Source organism: Puma concolor, chromosome B2 (assembly GCF_028749965.1).
Source record: "Puma concolor isolate L17-30 chromosome B2, mPumCon1.1.hap2, whole genome shotgun sequence".
Lineage (NCBI taxonomy): Eukaryota > Metazoa > Chordata > Mammalia > Carnivora > Felidae > Puma > Puma concolor.
In genome coordinates, this window is record NC_141671.1 from 21641490 (window position 1) to 21659405 (window position 17916).

Below are 17916 nucleotides of genomic sequence, written 5' to 3' on the forward strand. Positions count from 1 at the left end.
TTTGTTGGATTTTTAAAAATAGTTTTTTAGGGTTTTGGGTAGGGAGGGTTATAAGAAAAGGGTGTTTTTTCTTTGATGGCTGAAAAGCATCATTATGCACATTAGTTATTGTTTTTTAGTGAAGTAAAATGCTGCTCTCTAGGCCGTTGAGGTATTTGGAGCCATTTTCCCAAAAGCTGAATGTTTTTAGGCCACTATCTTAAGTCTGTTTCTCATTTATATGCTTCTTTTTAAATTTTTCGTTAATGTTATTTATTTTTGAGAGAAGGCAGGTGGGGGAGGGGCAGAGAGAGAGGAAGACACAGAATTCAAAGCAGGCTCCAGGCTCTGAGCTGTCAGCACAGCCCAATGCGGGGCTCGAACCCACAAATGGTTTGATTATGACCGTAGCTGAAGTCGGATGCTTAACAAACTGAGCCACCTAGGCACCCTCTCATTTATCTGCCTCTTAACTTTGATGTGCTAGGTAGGTGATGGAGGTCTTTAGACTTGAGACTCCATTAAGCTGAGTTGGCTGCCTTACTGGAGTCAGATTGTTGTGTGTTGAAATAGGCATTGCAGTTCCTCTGAGGCACTTTTTCCTGTATTCTCATATTTAAAACCCTGCTGCAGGTGGTTGAAATTGTTGGAAGTCAGTAATCACCACTTCACATCTGCATAGTAACAGCTGTATTTGCACAGATGGCTGTTAGATTCTGAAGTACTTTTTGAATCCTCAAATGTCACATTCAGCATATTGTTTATTTTAAAATATTATCTAGGGGTTCGTGGGTGGCTCAGTTCTTTAAGCATCTGACTTCAGCTCAGGTCATGATCTCACAGTTCGTGAATTCAAGCCCCATGTCGGGGTGTGTGCTGACAACTCAGAGCCTGGAGCCTGCTTCGGATTCTCTCTCTCTCTCTCTCTCTCTCTCTCTCTCTCCCTCTCCCTCTCCCTCTCCCTCTCCCTCTCCCTCTCCCTCTCCCTCTCCCTCTCCCTCTCCCTCTCCCTCTCCCTCTCCCTCTCCCTCTCCCTCTCCCTCTCCCTCTCCCTCTCTCCCCCTCTCCCCCCCTCCTCCTCCCTCCCACTCTCTCTCTCTTTCCCCCTCCCCTGCTCGCACTCTGTCTCTCTCTCAAAAATAAATTTAAAAAAGAAACATAAAATATTATCTAGTAATTGGTCAGTTGTCTGAAGGCAGTAGTTTAGTCTGACCTTTCTGAAATCTGATGAAAGTTGTATACTTCTTCAGAAAAATGCTTCTGTGCTCAGTTTTAGGTGAGTTGAGCCTCCCCAAATGCATCATTAACTAACCTGTTTTAATAAAGTACTGAGATCAGTTTTCACGGGATTTGTAGACTCAGTCTTAATATTTCATAGTCATTAACATTTAAGCACATTTTAGAAAAAATTTAGTTGCTAAATATTCTTGATAAACATTTACTATATATTTTTAAAATATGGTTATGGTGATCTGGTAATTTTAGAAAATAAAAATTAAGATATTGTAGGTGGATTTTTTTTTTCATATCATTCTTCATGAGATGCTTACAAATGAACCCCATACTTTGGTGTTAAATACCTTTTTTTTTTTTTAAGCTGTAAAAATAATTATAATTTGTAACATATTCCCCAAAGAGCTTATCTTCCTAATATGTAAAGGGCTCCTAGAAAATAAAAAGGGTAGTGGTCAGAGAGAAGACAGCTTTTTTAAAGAAACATAGGTGATGCTTACTGGTTGGACATAGACACCACCAATTTAGCTATTGTTTAGTAGACTCCGCTAAGAATCTAATGTAAGAGATAAAGAGAGGGATGCCTGGGTGGCTCAGTCAGTTAAGTGTCCAACTCTTGATTCTGGTTCAGGTCATGATCTCACAGTTTGTGAGTTCTAGCCCTGCATCAGGCTCTGCACTGGCAGTGTGAAGCCTGCTTGGGCTTCCCTCTTTCCCTCTCTCTCTGCCCCTCCCCCCCCCCCCCCAATGTGCACACCTGCTCTCAAAGTAAATTAACATTGTAAAAAAGGAGATAAAGAGAAAAAAGTACAAAGATAATACTTAGGTCTGCATGATGGTTTTGGTATTGATCATCTGTCTAAAAATTTCCTTTAATCTGCTGCTTCCAGGAAAATGTATGAAATTGCCAAAAATTATGCAAACTGCATGGCTGCATTTATAAATATTAATTTGTAACCAATATACATGTTTTTGAGCTGCAAACTTCATACCTCTTAATAGTACTTCTAAAGTGTTTACTTATGCATGTATAAGCATATTCATTGTAGAGTTTAAGAAGATTATACTTGGTGGCTTCAGTATTCTAGTAACCAAGATTAGGTCTTTTCCCATCCTGATTGCGTGAAGTTTTGTTTTAATTGAGTTACTTCTTGAAGGATTATCTTAAAGGTTATTTTAAAAACCTATACTAGATAAGAAGCATTTATTATTAGGGTATTTTTGCATGTGTGTGTGTGTTTTCTTTTTTTAACTTAGTGGTAAAGCTGAAGGAAAATGCTTTTTAAAGGTCTTTTGAATCCATTGTACTTAAAATAAGCAAGTTAAAAACTTTCTCTTTTCTTCCAGATAAAGCTTCACCAAGAAGGTTGCCCAGGAAACGGGCACAGAAGAGATCAGTGGGATCTGATGAGTAAATGTTCCTTTGTGCAACAATTCAGTCTTTACTTAACCTGCCCTAATGTTTTTCGGCCTGATGGGAATTAGTGCAGAGAAGCCATATCACCATAGAAGGCAACTACTACTTATGTGTGGACTGAGCAATCAGAGTCTGTGGCGATAATATTACTGAAAATGCACTGCATTCATTTTTCTAAAGTAACAAATTTGGTTTTTTTTAAGCCATTAAAATCTATGTGTGTGCGTGTGTATGTATGTGAGCAGTTGGTCTTACCAGAATCATTGTTGAACTACCTGAAGCATGCCTTTAGAATACTGAATATAATGATGATGTCTCTTTTTGACATTTTCTGATATTTCCCCCCAAAACTTAATGAATATTTGTCCAATATGATTGTAGATGTCCTGCTTTTAGACTGTTTTAAAGGAAACTGTTTTTTAGAATTGCTCAAATCCCAGTTGATGGCACAAATTACTGTTTTGTTCTTGTTGCTGTTTTACAACTAGTATTCTAAAGGCACACACAGGAGTAGCTGCTTTTTAGCAATAGAATTGTTTTGGTATTTTTGCTGCTGTTTACTATAATGCGCACCTTCAGAAAACTTCCCAAATGAGTCCAAGGAATTTGGGGATTTCTAGCAACAAAATTGTGAAGCATGAGAAATCTGCTGATTTTGATATATAAAACCAGCCCCACCCTCTTTTTGTTTTTGTTTTTGTTTTTACAAAAAAAAATGGTACATTTGTGGGAACTGAGTTGTGTTATCCATCGTTTTCTCTCTGACCCAGGAGGTAGCTCTGCAGTGATTTTAGACCTCTTTAAGTTGTCATTTTGTTTTTTTAAGAGATCATTTTTTCCCCCTTAATTAGAAGTATCTTGCTTTTAGAAAAATTGCCTTGGTCTACAGACTAAGCAAAAAGTCAGTTTATAGGGGCAGAGATATATTACAAGTAATACTAATCTGTTAAAAAAAGATGAGTTGGATATTTTTTTAAGTAGCTAACCAGTTGGTTCTTACCTAATCTTTTGGGTATTTTGGTTGTTCAGAAGCATTTATTTTTTTAGTTAATCTAAAGAATTCCAAAGTTTTAAGCACTTAAGATCTCAACCAAAATTAAATTGGACTTCATAAAACCCTATTAGAGTCACTCTTGTCATAGGTAGTAAATAAAGTTTGGCATTATTGTCAGACTGGAAAAAGGGTAAAGTAAAATAGATGAACAAATAAGAGGCTTTTCCTCTCTGTCTTTAAGCCATAATCTCCCACGTATATTTCGTAAGGAAATGGTAAATGAAATTCTAGTGGCTGTTTAATTCCTGATCGGTCTTTATTACAATGAACTGACCTCTCCTCCCCTCTTCGTTATAATCCCCACTCACGTCCATGCAAAACAACAGCAAAACAAGACACACAGACAAAAAAATCTTTCCAGGTTCTTTAAGTATTTAAACATCTGAGCCAAAGCCAGAATAGAATAGAAGTTACTGTATAGTTGTTAATCACTTTGCAAGTAGGGGCTAAGGTGTCAAATTATCTATATTGGCATTGCTGAACTATAAACTTTCTATACCTGTAATATAAAGTGTTTGAGTTTTTAATTGGGCTGTATGATCAATAGCTTATTTTGAAAAAGCTCTATGAGCTGTAAAAACTGCATGTTTTTTGTTTAATGTAATATAGGAGACCCTCCACCTTCTCAAGGAATATATTCCAAAACATTGTTTTGTGAATTTCTAAGTTTGTGAAACTACTAGAACATAATGCAATGAGGTGTAATTACAAAATTTAAATGGCTTCTAGAGAGTTTTATTGACTACTTGGTGATACTTAGGCAGTGGCAAAGCTACACTGAGTTACAGATGCCAGCCCTTCGGCCTCCTAAGTAATTTGCCTTACATACTAGCCTTTCCACTGCTGGGGTTCCGATCAGTGCCTCAGAAATCATTTGTCATGTTTCATTTTTTAGTATAGATTGGGAACAGTTGAAATCCTTTAAATCCTCAGCTGCCAGGGGTCTTCTATAGTATCAGTATGTGTTTAGCAGAAACTAACTCCATAATGAATGGAATTCAATTCCACACATGGTTTGTTCAAGCACACTTAATAAGTAGCCTATTTTTTAAATGTCTTTTTTAAATGTAAATATTTGGATGAAGTTTTTAAAGTTTGTTTTGATATATTCATTTGCTACACCAACCATGGTTTCAGAATTCACCTTTTGAGCAAATTGGTTTCAGAATCTGTGAAATGAACCAAGAATCTTGTATATCAAACCTGTTACCCAGACATGTGAGAATAATGTGTTCATAAAGCATGGATCTCGCTTTGGTTGTATAGCTTCATTCATTCATTTCATGGTCTCACATAGTGACTTTTAAGACGTCCCCCTGCCTTCTTGAACCCTCTGAGGTGTTGTCTGAGGAGGGGCGGGGTGGGGCGGGAATGGGACCTGCAAGGTCCTGAGGAAGATAGAACTTAGAAGAAAAGGAGCATGGGCTTGGTTTTAGTGAAGTTTTTAATTTCATATAAGCTTCAGAAAATAGTGACTTTGATAGGGGGAAAAGGCAAATTCAGATCTTAAAACATTAAAAAGTCCACTGCCTTAAGAATGTATTTGCAGTGCATCAGCCTGTACTTGTATTTGCCTCTGTTAATGGTGAAAATGTGACATGGAAATCTTTAATGACTGTTACTTTGGAGGTATAGTAGTAGGTAAATGTAATAATATGCAAGTCTCATATAGCATTCATCTTTTGTGGAAGAAAAAAGGTACTTGGTTAGTGCATTTAAATAATGCAGTTTGTTTTTTTTTAACCTTGAACTTGGCAATACACATCATCTCTCACCAAGATTTTGGTAGGTTACAGTCCTTGGGTTTTCAGTCTTCATTTTAGTTCCAAAATTAGATTTTAGCTTAAATTTAAAAATTTAAATTTGTATTTTCAAATATACTTGAAGTAATTTGCCACACTTTTGGACCACATCACTTATAGCTATAAAATCAGTACATTTGCTCTAATTTTACTAAATAAAATCCTACTTGGAACATCTCCACCTTAGTGAAGAGCAGCCTGACATGTCAACCCCTTACTCTTAATTAGCATAAGTGGAATAGGATATTGGGAAGGAAGAAGAAAACTTACCTGACCTGCAGACATCTAAACAGTTTCTTTAGGGGCTCTTATGAACTTTACCAGTTAGTATTTGTAGGATTTTTTTTTATTTTTCATTTATACAAAAGCCTGAACTTTTGTAGTAACTAATTATGTAACCTGGAGTTTGCCCTTTTTTACATTTTGGAATTATCTGGGAATATGGCTCTGAAGCTCAGGTACCATTTAATGTAGCTGCTTTTTTAAAGGCAGTAGGAAAGGAATTCACTTATTAAACATCAGTGATGGACTGTCCTCTTGGGCCTTTCCATTTATCATCTAATAAACCTTCAGAACAACTCCCTGAGGGAAGATGATTCTCATTTTTATAGAGGGGGAAAAACCAAAACCTGAATTTAAGTAGCTTGCTCAAGGCATTATGTATTGAATTTAGATTCAGAACTTTTTCTGAAACTCCCACATTCTTTCCCCTGACCCATGTTTAAGACGGAATTTTATAAAACCAAGCATTTGGGCAGATTCAGCAACCAGAAAGTTCCAAAAAACTCAATACTGAATGTATTATGTCTATGCTTGTACTATACAGTAGTATATAAATGCCATTCAACTCTAGAACACTGTAAAACCCCAGAGTCTTCTCAGCTGTTATATGTCGATTTGTGCATTAGTTTGATGTTTTTGAAATTTTTTATATGATGATTCAGTTATTCACAATACCCTATTTAATCTTAATGACACCTCTTAAATGTACTCCTGAGTAACAAAATCATGGTCTTTAAAAACGTTTTCTTTAAGATAGATTTGACGGGATTTTCAAGTTTTAAGGGGTTGAAGATTCATCTTTGTGTAAAGAGATGAGGATGAGGGGCACGTGTGTGTTTCAGTTAAGTGTCTCTTGATTTCGGCTCAGATCATGATCTCACAGTTTTGAGAAGAATCCCCACATCAGGTTCCTAGGTGGACAGTGGAGCCTAACTTAAGATTCTCTCGCTGCACTTCACCTACTTGCATGCATGTACTCTCAAAACAAAACAAACAAACAAATGAAAGGGAAGTACAGTTGACCTTTGACTAATGGGTTTGAAAGGTAGGGTCCACTTATATGTGGATTTTTTTCAATAAATAGTGCTGTAAATGTATTTCCCCTTACGGTTTTCTGTAAAAAACTTTTTTGATGTTTCATTTTTGAGAGAGACAGCGTATGAGTGGGGCAGGGGCAGAGAGAGAGGCACAGAATCTGAAGTAGGCTCCAGGCTCTGAGCTGTCAGCAGAGAGCCTGACATGGGGCTTGAACCCACAAACTGAGATCATGAGCTAGAGTCAGATGCTTAACTGACTGAGCCATCCAGGCGCCCCTCCTCTTATGATTTTCTTAACCTTTTTTCTAAAGCTTTATTATAGGGATATAGTATGTAACATACAAATATGTGTTAATTGACTATATTATTGGTAAGGGTTCTGGTCAGCAGTAGGCTGATTAGTACTTAATTTTGGCAGATATTTTAGAGTTAAGTTTTTGGAATTACTCAAAAGGTATATGTGAATTTTTTAATGCATGGGAATTGGCAACCCAAACCCTGCATTCAGGGGTGGACTATTCTTGGGTTATACAAGTACACAAATTGGGATTGTAGGTTAGGCTTGTGTCTTCTATCTATTCAAGTAGGGATTTTGCTTAGTGGGCATCATGGAGCATTAAAAAGAAAATCCCATGTCCTCTAGAAAACATGAAGGACAGCCCGTATGTAGACTTCTGTTGTAGTACCTATGTCAGTTTATCACTGTGTTGCTTTTCCCTCTGCTAGACTGAGTTCCGCATCTTGTTTGCCTTTTATCCCCAATTTCTAGCTTGCAGTTGTCATGTGGAAACCACAAGGTTTAAAGAAAGTATGAGAAAGTGTGGGCCAATTTTCATTTGTCAACTCTTCCATGGGATTGTGTTCAGAGGTATTTCTGGTGATAACCCAGTATCATTGGCAATTGTCAGGTTGAACAAGGACAGATGGTATGGTATGCTAGCGTTGGGATTAGGGTGTGGTCCACCATGGCCACTAGCCAATGGTGGCCTTGAGAAAGCAGCTCATCTCTGAAGTCTTGATGTGTTCTTTATAAATTTTTTAAATTGAGAGATACTCGAAGTATCAGTCCCAAATTGTCTGATTGTGTTACCTACGAACCCTTACTTAATACAGTATTATTAAATGATTCTTCGTAAATTTTGTTGACTTAGCAAAACGAAAAAGAACTAAGGTACAGAATGGACCGCCTAGAGGCTGCCTGAAGTTCGAATCCTAGCTCTGTCTTAATTGGAGCAAGTCGTATCACCTCATTGGCTTCAGTTTTGGGTACCGACCTTTTGGAGTTGTTTAGCAGTTCAGAACAACATAGACCTGGCACACCAGAAGCTATGGAAGTGATTGCTGCTGCTGTCGCAAAGCGCCACGCTGTAACGTCCCATGACACGTATGCGTGGTGGTGTACCTGGCACTTTTTGGACTTCTCTGTGGAGTCATATAGTTAAATCTGTATGGGAAAGCTAAATCCTGGTGGTTTTTTAAGCTAAAGAGTGAAAGTCTTAAGGCGGACATGTAATGTGGCCAGCGCTCCACATTTAACAGTGAACCAGAGTAGTGGGGCTGGCACTGGGAGTGCTGTTGTAATCTCTTGGAGCCTGCACATCAAGCTGAGAATTCTGTCTTTCAGAACCCTTGGAGTGGCTACAGGTTTTCCAGCACTGGTGGCAGTGCTTTTCAAAACATTTTTGAAAGCCCTCAGAATTTCTTTGAGCTTCACACCGAGCCACCCAAAGAAAATCAGTCATGTTTGTGGATCTTCAGAAATCTATTTGATCATCCGTTTTACATGTCAAAATAGGTGCTCAGGCTCTAAAAGCATTTTAGAAAGGGGTAGGAGAAATATTTTAGTCAAGAATAGTGTTCAGATTGAGCAAGTATATATATATATATATATAATATATATAATAATATATAATATATATGTACACACATATATATACACACACATCAAACATCTGTGTTCTTCTATACATTCTTAATACAACTATCCTAGATAACTGCATTATCTGTGATGAAACCACTTCAAGTTGCCCACAGGCACCTATGGTGCAGATTTGACCCATTGCTATCTCTAGCTTTACTGGGACAAGATCCGTGAATACTCAGACAGGGAGCACGTTCACATTCACGCACAAAATATGCTTACCTGTGTTCTAGTTTCATTGCTTAGGATTGGCTTGATAGTTTCTCTGAGGTTAGATATGTTCTGTGTTTTTTTTGTGCTGTCACAGCCAGAAGTCAAGATGGATTTATAAATACTCTGGACAGTGGCTCTTTTAAAAAGACCTGTAGAAGATTTAAAGCAGTTGGTTCTCAGTACACTTGAAAACAGGACTTCATCCCTTGAACTCTTCCGGGCAGTTGATGATTAGAGTCCTATGTATTTTAAGGTCTTGAATTTAATGTCTCAAAACTGTTCATAATCAAGTGAACTTTCCATGGCTTAGAAATACTGGTTGTGTATTTGAATTCGCCCCTACAAGCTGCTGGCACTCTGTGTCTTCACTAAGTGGGAAAATAAGATCTAGAGGGGGCTGTCGGCTGCCTGTCCTGAAGCCGTCCGCAGAGCCCTTCCTAGAGTATTCTCATTTCCAGAACCACCGGTAAGATCCTGTGACCCATGGGGCACTACAGTGACTTTTCACATGGCTGATGGCCTGATAGATCTGGTTTCGAGGAGGAATCCTGGACGGGCGCTGTCTTGGTTATCTGTGCAGTGAAGACTTTACTGTGCTGATGCTGTCTACACAAAGTGCCCAGAACTGTTATGGGACCTTACTCAACTGTCACCAATCCCATTTCTCAGATTCTTGAGACTTCTATTTCCAGATGTGCACCTCCTTTCCCATTGTCCTCACCATCTCTGACTTTTTTCTTTTTGTGCCCACCTATACAGAAACCCTCCTGTCTTAAGTCTTTTGCAGGATTCTCTTGCCCCTCGACCTGCATTGCTGTTTATGTTGTTTTCTCTCTTCGTCAAAGTATCTCTTAAGCTATTGGCTTCTTTTTCTTCATTAGGCTTTCAGTCTTTTACATTTCATTCAATTTAGCTTCTGTCCCCACAAACCTGCTCTCAGGATCTCATGGTTCCCTACTTGCCAGCCTTCTGCAACTCAGTTCTCTGGCCTCCACTTGTGCATTTAACCCACTGGCCACCAGGCCCCCCTGCCAATTCCCCTTAGTTCCTGTGATGCTCTTACCTCCTTTACATGTCACCGCTGACTAACCCCAACCTCTGGTCATTGTTCTGTCTGTACTGGCTTTGAATAGCTTTATCTGCTAACTGTGTTTATTACCTCAATCCCCAGCTATTTTCCTCGTGCCCTCCTGCCTGTGATTTCCTGTTCACTTAAACTTTTTATTGTAACCCTGAACAAACATGTCACAGATGTTTATTTCCCTGCATGAATCTCCTCTAACTTCTCACCATTCTCTAGTAACACGACTCTCATTTATCCAGTATTAAATCTTAAAAAGTCCGAGTATAGTCATTTGCACATAAGTATTTAATAAATTCTTAACTAATTTTAGTTCTGCTATGAATTAAATTAGATTACAATTCTGCTTCAAAATCTAACAATTTAAGAACTTCAAAGAAATCTGAACTCATTCATTATAGGCAAAACTACTTCTGTTTCAAAATATTTATTTTAATATTTCCTAATTCATTGCAGGAGGTCTTGGGTTTAGTATTTTAATTCCAGTGCTTTCAGACTTGGAAATGTGATTTCTAGCAGTGTATTTTAATCAGGTTATTTATGACACAACTTTCTTCTGCAGTGTGAGATTTTATTTGGTGACTGTATCTAAGATGTTATCTGGCTGTCTTTTAGGATTCTTCAATGAAAGTTGGCCTGATTAAACCATAACATTCTTGTGCAGCTTTGAGAATGTTCCTGCTGTATGAGTATCTCTTATCACAGTTTTTCCAGTTTGGTAAATTCAAGAACACCCTTTTTCTTTGTTATTTCCATTGGTCTAACCTACCGCCCAAACCGTCTGCTGCATCTTCTAAAATTTACATATCCCTTCATTAAAGCTGATCTCGAAAGTATTTGTATGCAGTAAAAATGTTTCCTAAAGTGCCACTGCATATTACTTCTAGGTCTTAACGATGAGAAGCACGAAGTGAATCTAAAACATTAAGCAAAAAAAGGAAAACTACAATATTGATCTTAATTACCCCCTGGAATTCGTAAGAAAAAAAAAAAAGGTTCACACATTGTCTGCATTTAAAATTTCGACATTTCAAGTAACAAAGTCTTCTTTTAGAATAAAGATGATTTAGGGTGAGTTTTACTTGTGCTATTTGTCAGTGAGTTGACTGTTCAGGTGGTGGACGTAAAACCCACCCCCCACCACTCTCACATATTGAGAGTTTGGGTTCCCAGTAATTGTACAGACTGCATCCTCTGACCTTTTAGACATTTTTTAAGCAAGCAGAGATGCATCTTTGATTTAGCTTACTCAGCACATATCGATGAGTCAGTACCTAGAATTTCCTTTTCAAGATTTTATTACAAGTGGCAGAACTGAATAAATGTGTTCTTCATGGAAAAAGTATGGAGATCTCCAAAAAACTTTGGAAATTTAGTGTTTCTAACTATGTCACGTTTTTTAGTCTTTGCTGCTGAAAGGAAAAAAAAAAATGAAGAATCAAAATATTAGGACAGTAAGAAACCAGCATTTTAGTTTCTTGTCCACAATGCTTAAAACACTCTGTATTCTATAAATTTCAGATTAGTCCAAAGTCTAAAGAGCAGTATACCCACAGAATGCTAAAGTAGTTTTTGTGGTAGGGTGATAGATTTTTTTTTTTTCCTTTTCAAGATGTTTGTAATATGCTTATATTTTATAATGGAAGAAATAAGTGTTAAATTTATCGGAGCCTCCTACAATGAGTATAATAATCACAATGGTTGTGGGCAGTTTTGCTGTAGCTCATAAAATGAGCCCATTTTTAAAACTTGGATGTATGGTCACTCTATATATTCAAAAAAATTAAGATAGATTATTGATGGAAAACCCTTGAGAGTATTTTTCATTTTTTCCTTAAAGGAACCGAAGCTTCCCATGTGTTATTTTTCAAATTTAATAAACGACCTCTGTAGCCAGGTTTGTGCCAGGTACTGAGTGCTGGCGCTCTTCCCCCGCACCTTGTCCGCCAATCCCTGTGCCCATGATAGCCCAGTGATTCCAGTCCTGCCCCTTGTCTGGACTCTAGTCCCACTTAAGTTGGAGCATGGAGACCCACCGTCGTCCACAGGCGCTCTGGTATTCCCTTGCCTCTCACATCTCTTCTGCTTCCCTCTGGCCCCCAGCCTTGGCAGGTCTCGAGCCCACACATTGTCCTTGATTCTCCTTGCCGGCTAGCCTTCCCTGACCTGCTTACCTCATCCAAGGCCTCTGCTCAAGCACCTGCATCACACCACTGTTTATTGTCCGTATTCCCTCACCACTGTCTGAGATTACCTTGTTCTTCCATTATCTGTCACCCCCTTTGGAAATGGAAAGTTTTGTGACAGCAGGAATTTTATTTAACTTAACCGGATCACCAAGGCTTAAACCATTACTGACACATGATAAATGTTTGAATATATATGGATTATTTAATTATCACACAACCATACAGTGAAGTAGGTATATCCTCATTTTGCAAGTGAGGGACCTGAATACACAAGTAACTTACTAAAAATCACTCAACTATTAAGTGACAAAGCTGAGGTCAGAATACAGGTGTGTCTGTGTCCAGAACTTTCACAGGATCTCCCTCATGATATGGAAGTTTTCCAGGTGGGAGTCTGGTCACCATTCACTGGAAACTCAGCAGAAAATAGGTTGAATTGCTGTGCTTTGGATTCACACATGCCCGAGTCTTGGCTTCCCTCTGTGCACATACGCACCAGACTTCCAGGCTCAGCTCAAATGGCAGACGACTGTACCCTGGAGGATTCTAGAGAATAAGAGGCTGAAACGGCCTCTTCGTTGTACATTTCAGCCCCACAAGGAAGCGTTTACCGAAACAAAGGAAACTGGCAAGCAAGTGCCCAAGAGTTGCTAAAGTATGGTTGATACGAAATCCTGTAGGTGAGTTCTAGAAAAAAGGAAGTGAAAAAATAGGGAAGCTGTGGCTTCAAAATGAAGTCAGTTCCCAAATTGTGACTGAATTGTAACCTTAAATGTGTTTTTTTGTTGTTAAATGCATAATGACAAACTTAGTAAATTATACCAAGTTGAGACAGCTAAGTAGCTATCATAGGTGCACAGAGGCTGCCCACTAGCCATTATAGGATCACCATAAGGAAAGAGACCAAAGAATACGAGCAGTGTAAGCCCCCTTCAGGTAGTGTTTCAAGTCAAGAGACTAGCTGTGTGTTAAGATAGATATAGATATATTTTTTTAATTACTAAATTTGTAATAGGAATAATTGTGTGTTTTGGGTTTCATAATTTATTATTTTTTAAGTTTTTTTTTGAGAGAGGGAGAGGGAGAGAGAGAATGAACGGGGGAGGGCCAGAGGGCAAGTGAGAGAATCCCAAGCAGGCTTCACACAGTCAGTGTGCAAAGCCCAACTCGGGGCTCAATTCCACAAACCTTGAGATTGTAACCTGAGCTGAAATCAAGAGTCGGATGCTCAACCAACTGGGCTACCCAGATGCCCTTGGGTTTCATAATTTTAAATCAGTAGTACTCTTCTTTTAGAATCCTGTTATTCCCAGGTTACCTTGATACCTGTCTGCGTGGGTGTGTTTTGCTGCCCTCTGCTGCTAACAGTTGGTACAACAGTGAAGTGTTGACTCCCAGGGCTACCCCTTAACATTGCTAGAAAGGTGAAGGATTGGGAAGACAAGTCTGTGTTAGGAATTTTTCTCTCCTAAAGCAAACTACTGTTTCAACCAATGCAGCCCAACCAGCCTATGCATGCCTCTGCTCCCCACAACTAACCCCCAAAACTAAACATCAAAGTGAGAAATGGTGCTTTTGCTAAGATGTCAATGAAATGATTTGGATTTTTAAGTTATTTGAAGGATCACATCAGTAGAAAGGTGAATGCTGAAAAGACACCCCTCCAGCCAACCACACCCAGAATGTGTTCTCTAGATTAATCTTAACCTTCCAAGAGCCAATCACCCCTCTGCTTTGCCTCCATCATGCACACACACACACACACACACACACACATTTACTTCAGATGAACTAACCAAATATTTTCACTCGTTGGACATGAGTGCAGTGTGATGGTTAATAGCTATTGAAACTAGATTTTGCTTGACTCAAGGCTCACCCACTTAGTGGCTGGATAACCTTAGACTTGCCACTTAACTGGTCTCAGCCTGTTTCTTCTGTAAAATGGGAACAGTAACTGGAGTTATTAGTCACTAATATTCAATGAATATTTATAAAGCCCTCACTATATGTCAAGTGTTGCATTGAACTTATTAAAATAACTGCATGTAAAGAAAGCTTATCTCAAAGCCTGGTCCAGTGTAACCTAATTTTCACCAGTAAGAAGTAGGTTTCTTTTCCTCATAAGTAATTTTTGTGTGTCAGCAGCTACAAAACCATCCTGTGAAATTCTAAAGCGTGGTGCTCTTCCTATTTTCTATACTTAACAGAGCCTCATATGTTATTACAGTTAGAAAGAATCTTATGAGTTATCTGGTCTAGCTTTTGTCCAGTCCAAGACTGTCCTCTGTGACCCCCCCCGTATGAGCACCTCCACTGGGCCAGGCACCCATTCCCATCCTTGGACAGCTCCCCTATTAGACAATTCTTTCTTGAACACAAATTGCCTCCTTGTGGTCTGTGTCCCAGTTTTCTACAGATCATCTTAGAAAAAAATCTGCTTGCTTTCTCTCATGACAGTCCTTCATATATTTGAAGAGACCTATCACTCTTACTTTGTAGGCTAAAGTAAAAAGTGATAATAACCACCTCAGCCTACATGGATTTTTCTTTCTAAAATATTCCCATTATTTTTTTTTCCAAGGGAACACTATTAAGATGATGGAAAACACCTAGCCACTTAAAGTCATACATACTGTATTGAGCAGTGTAATTTAAGGGTCCAAAATAATTATTTGCAACTAACGTTGGAAATAATTGCCATTTGTTCCCTCCCTGCAAAATGCATTACTGGAGCAGTTATTTGCTCTCAGGCAGCATTCATGACTGCAGTTGCCCATAAGATTGGATGGAGGAGGCTTGCTTAAAGCACAGTGTTCAGGGCACCGTCCCCAGAGCTTCTGACTTGAGTTCTGGGCTGGGGCCCAGTAATCTGCATTTTAATAAGCATACCCAGTGCTCCCACATGCTACAGTGTGCCCTCAGGAGAGCCTGGTGTCCCACGCGAAGCACTACCTGGTGCAAAGGAAGGAGCCCATCTTCTCTGCTGGCCCCCGGGGAGCCCCTAACTAGCGGAAGGGCAGGGCAGCACCTGCACCACAGACAGGGATGGGTTGGGTTGCTGGGCTCTGGGGACCCTCCTTCTGCTTGTACAGGAATGGGGCTGCTTTGCTTGCCTTTTCCTATTGTTCCTGCCCTCTTCTGGGATGCCCCAGAGGCCAGCTAAAGGCAGTGGTGGCGGCTGACCCTTTGAGCACTTCCTGTGATCCAGAAACTCTTCTAAGCATTTTACTTGTGTTCACTCATTTAATGGCCAGGGCCCCCCACCCTATGAGAAAGGCTCTAATACCATCGTGGTACAGCCAAGGAAACGGAGGCCTCGAGCGATAAGGCAGATTGCCCACTGTCATTACCCTGCTTTAGAGATAGTAAGGCCATCCAGGATCTGGACCCGGACAGTGTGACTCCAGGAGCCCTGGCCCAAGGCACTGGGACCCCTCCCGGGGCTGTCAGACCCATCCTCCCAAACACTGATGTCCCAAAGCCACCTCAAACTCAATCTGGAAATTGGTCATTTTTCTCCCTAGGTCACTCCTTCAGTGTTTCCTGCCTCCGTTGGTGCGGTGACTGCCATGGGAAACCCCCGTTTTACAGGTCCCCCTCCTTCCTACCTCTTACCAGTCTCTGCTCAGCTCACTTCCTGCATTTGACAAATACAGCTGGCCCACGGGGGCGTGGTGCTGGCTGTCACCTGTCATTGCTGGGGCAGCTCAGACCCCACGTCCCACTGCCAGCCCGGTCCCCTTCAAACCCACCACCACCCACACGCTGCCCTGTGCTCATCACAGATTGGCTTCCCGATCCTGTCGCTCTCCCCTGCTTAAAACCTTGCGGCGTCTCCCCACAGCCTGCAGGACGAAGACCAAATCCTCCACCGTTTGCCTCCCACGGACCTTGGAGCCGATGTCTCACTAGTCCCCACGTTGAAACCGTTCCCCCGCTGAGCTGCCTGTCCTCTGTGCACAGCACCCTGTTGCCACCGTCCAGCCCTCTCCCTAGATGGAGGACCCTGACACTCTGCCCCTACCTGCTGGCCAAGCACCTCGCTTGCGGGTAACCTTTCATTCTGATACAATTTCAAACTTCCAGAAAAGTTGCAACATAGCCCAAATTCCCTCTACTCTTAACCCTCATGCTGATCATTACTCGTTAACATTTTGCCACATATACACATACACGTACACGCTGACCTATTTGAGGGTGAATTGCAGACATGATGCCCCTTTGCCCCTGAACACACCCGTGTTTATGTCCGAAAGACAAACACACTCTCTTATCTAACCAAATTACAGTGGTCAGAGTCCGGGAGTTTAACACTGATGCGAGGTTCTCTTAAAAAAATTTTTTTTTTAACGTTTATTTATTTTTGAGACAAAGAGAGACAGCATGAACAGGGGAGGGTCAGAGAGAGAGGGAGACACAGAATCTGAAACAGGCTCCAGGCTCTGAGCTGTCAGCACAGAGCCCGACGCAGGGCTTGAACTCACGGACGGTGAAATCATGACCTGAGCCGAAGTCGGACACTTAACTGACTGAGCCACCCAGGCGCCCCTGATGCGAGGTTTTCTAATCCACAGGCTGTGGTCGGGTTTCACTAATTGTCTCAGTGATGGTCATCACGGCTGCATTTTTTTTCTGGTCCAGGAGCCAGTCTAGGATCACCTGTTACATTTAGTTGTCAGGTCTCCTTAGTTTCTTTTAACCTGAAACACTCCCTCAGTGTCTCAGGACTCAAAAAAGCATGTTTAAGGAGTCAGGCAGGTTGCTTTGCAGAGTGTCCCCCAGCTAGAGCTCATGTGCTATTTCCTTGCCCTCAGATTCATATTATGCCTTTCTGGCAGGAACAGCACAGAAGTGATGAGGAGCCCCACTCAGTGCCGTGAGCCAAGAGGCACCTGCTTCTGCTGTTTTGTCGTTACTGTTGTTGATACTGATGACCTGGGAGACGTGGGGGTCTCATTTAGTTTGTCAACCTCGGTTTTCACGTCACCTCTTCAAAGGAAGCTTTCTTAGCCTCCCGCACCCCTCTTCCAGGCACCCACAGGTCTGGGGGCGCTGTTCCTATAACACCATTCTCAGTGACTCGATCTAATCCTGGTGGTTGTGTTCCTGTGTCCCCCACTCTGCTGCAAGCTCTGTGAGAGCAGGGACCACATCTTGTTCACCAGGGCAGCCCCCGCTCCCAGTTCAGGGCCTGGCACGTAGTAGGTGTTTCATACATAATGCTGAGTGAATGAAAGAGTGTGTGAGACTATCCTTGAACAGGTCCAGTCACAAAGCAAACCCCCACCCAGCTCTCTCCGGATCAGGCTTTGTGGCTTTTTCTGCTTTACTCGTGGAGCATGGCTAAGTTTTTTTTTATTTCTTTTTATGCCGGGTTCTCGCTGAAAGCATGAAAGTCTTGACTAAAGCCCAATAAAGAGGCACCATGTTTATCCTTCCCTTGGGGAATCACAGGACGGACCGATTTTAGAAACTTCGAACCCCAGTTTAAGATTTTCCCATTTGCTTCTTCTTGGCGTGTGGGAGGGTCAGGGTGGGGGAGATTCTCTGGGTCTTTTCTCATGTGAAATATTTGGACCTGAAAGAGCAGCACGAAGCATCTTTGGTGGGCAGGGGGGCCCACAGCCCGGTGGCCTCTGTCCAGCCACACCAGCCATGCACCGCACCCCGGGTCGGGAAGTGATTCAAGGGCTGTCCCGAAGCCT

At 40.9% G+C, this 17916-nt stretch overlaps 1 protein-coding gene across 2 annotated transcripts in view; it reads left to right on the forward strand.

The window, feature by feature from the left end:
• Positions 1-17916, forward strand: part of SSR1 (signal sequence receptor subunit 1) — a 40188-nt gene that overhangs the window by 21932 nt on the left and 340 nt on the right. The window contains exon 8 of one of the 2 annotated variants that reach the window (XM_086706353.1): positions 2560-2623. In XM_086706353.1, the coding sequence (XP_086562479.1) occupies positions 2560-2623 (64 nt within the window). Of the gene's footprint in view, positions 1-2559; positions 4937-17916 lie in introns of those variants that run through there. The other variant, XM_025917337.2, reaches the window with a different exon arrangement.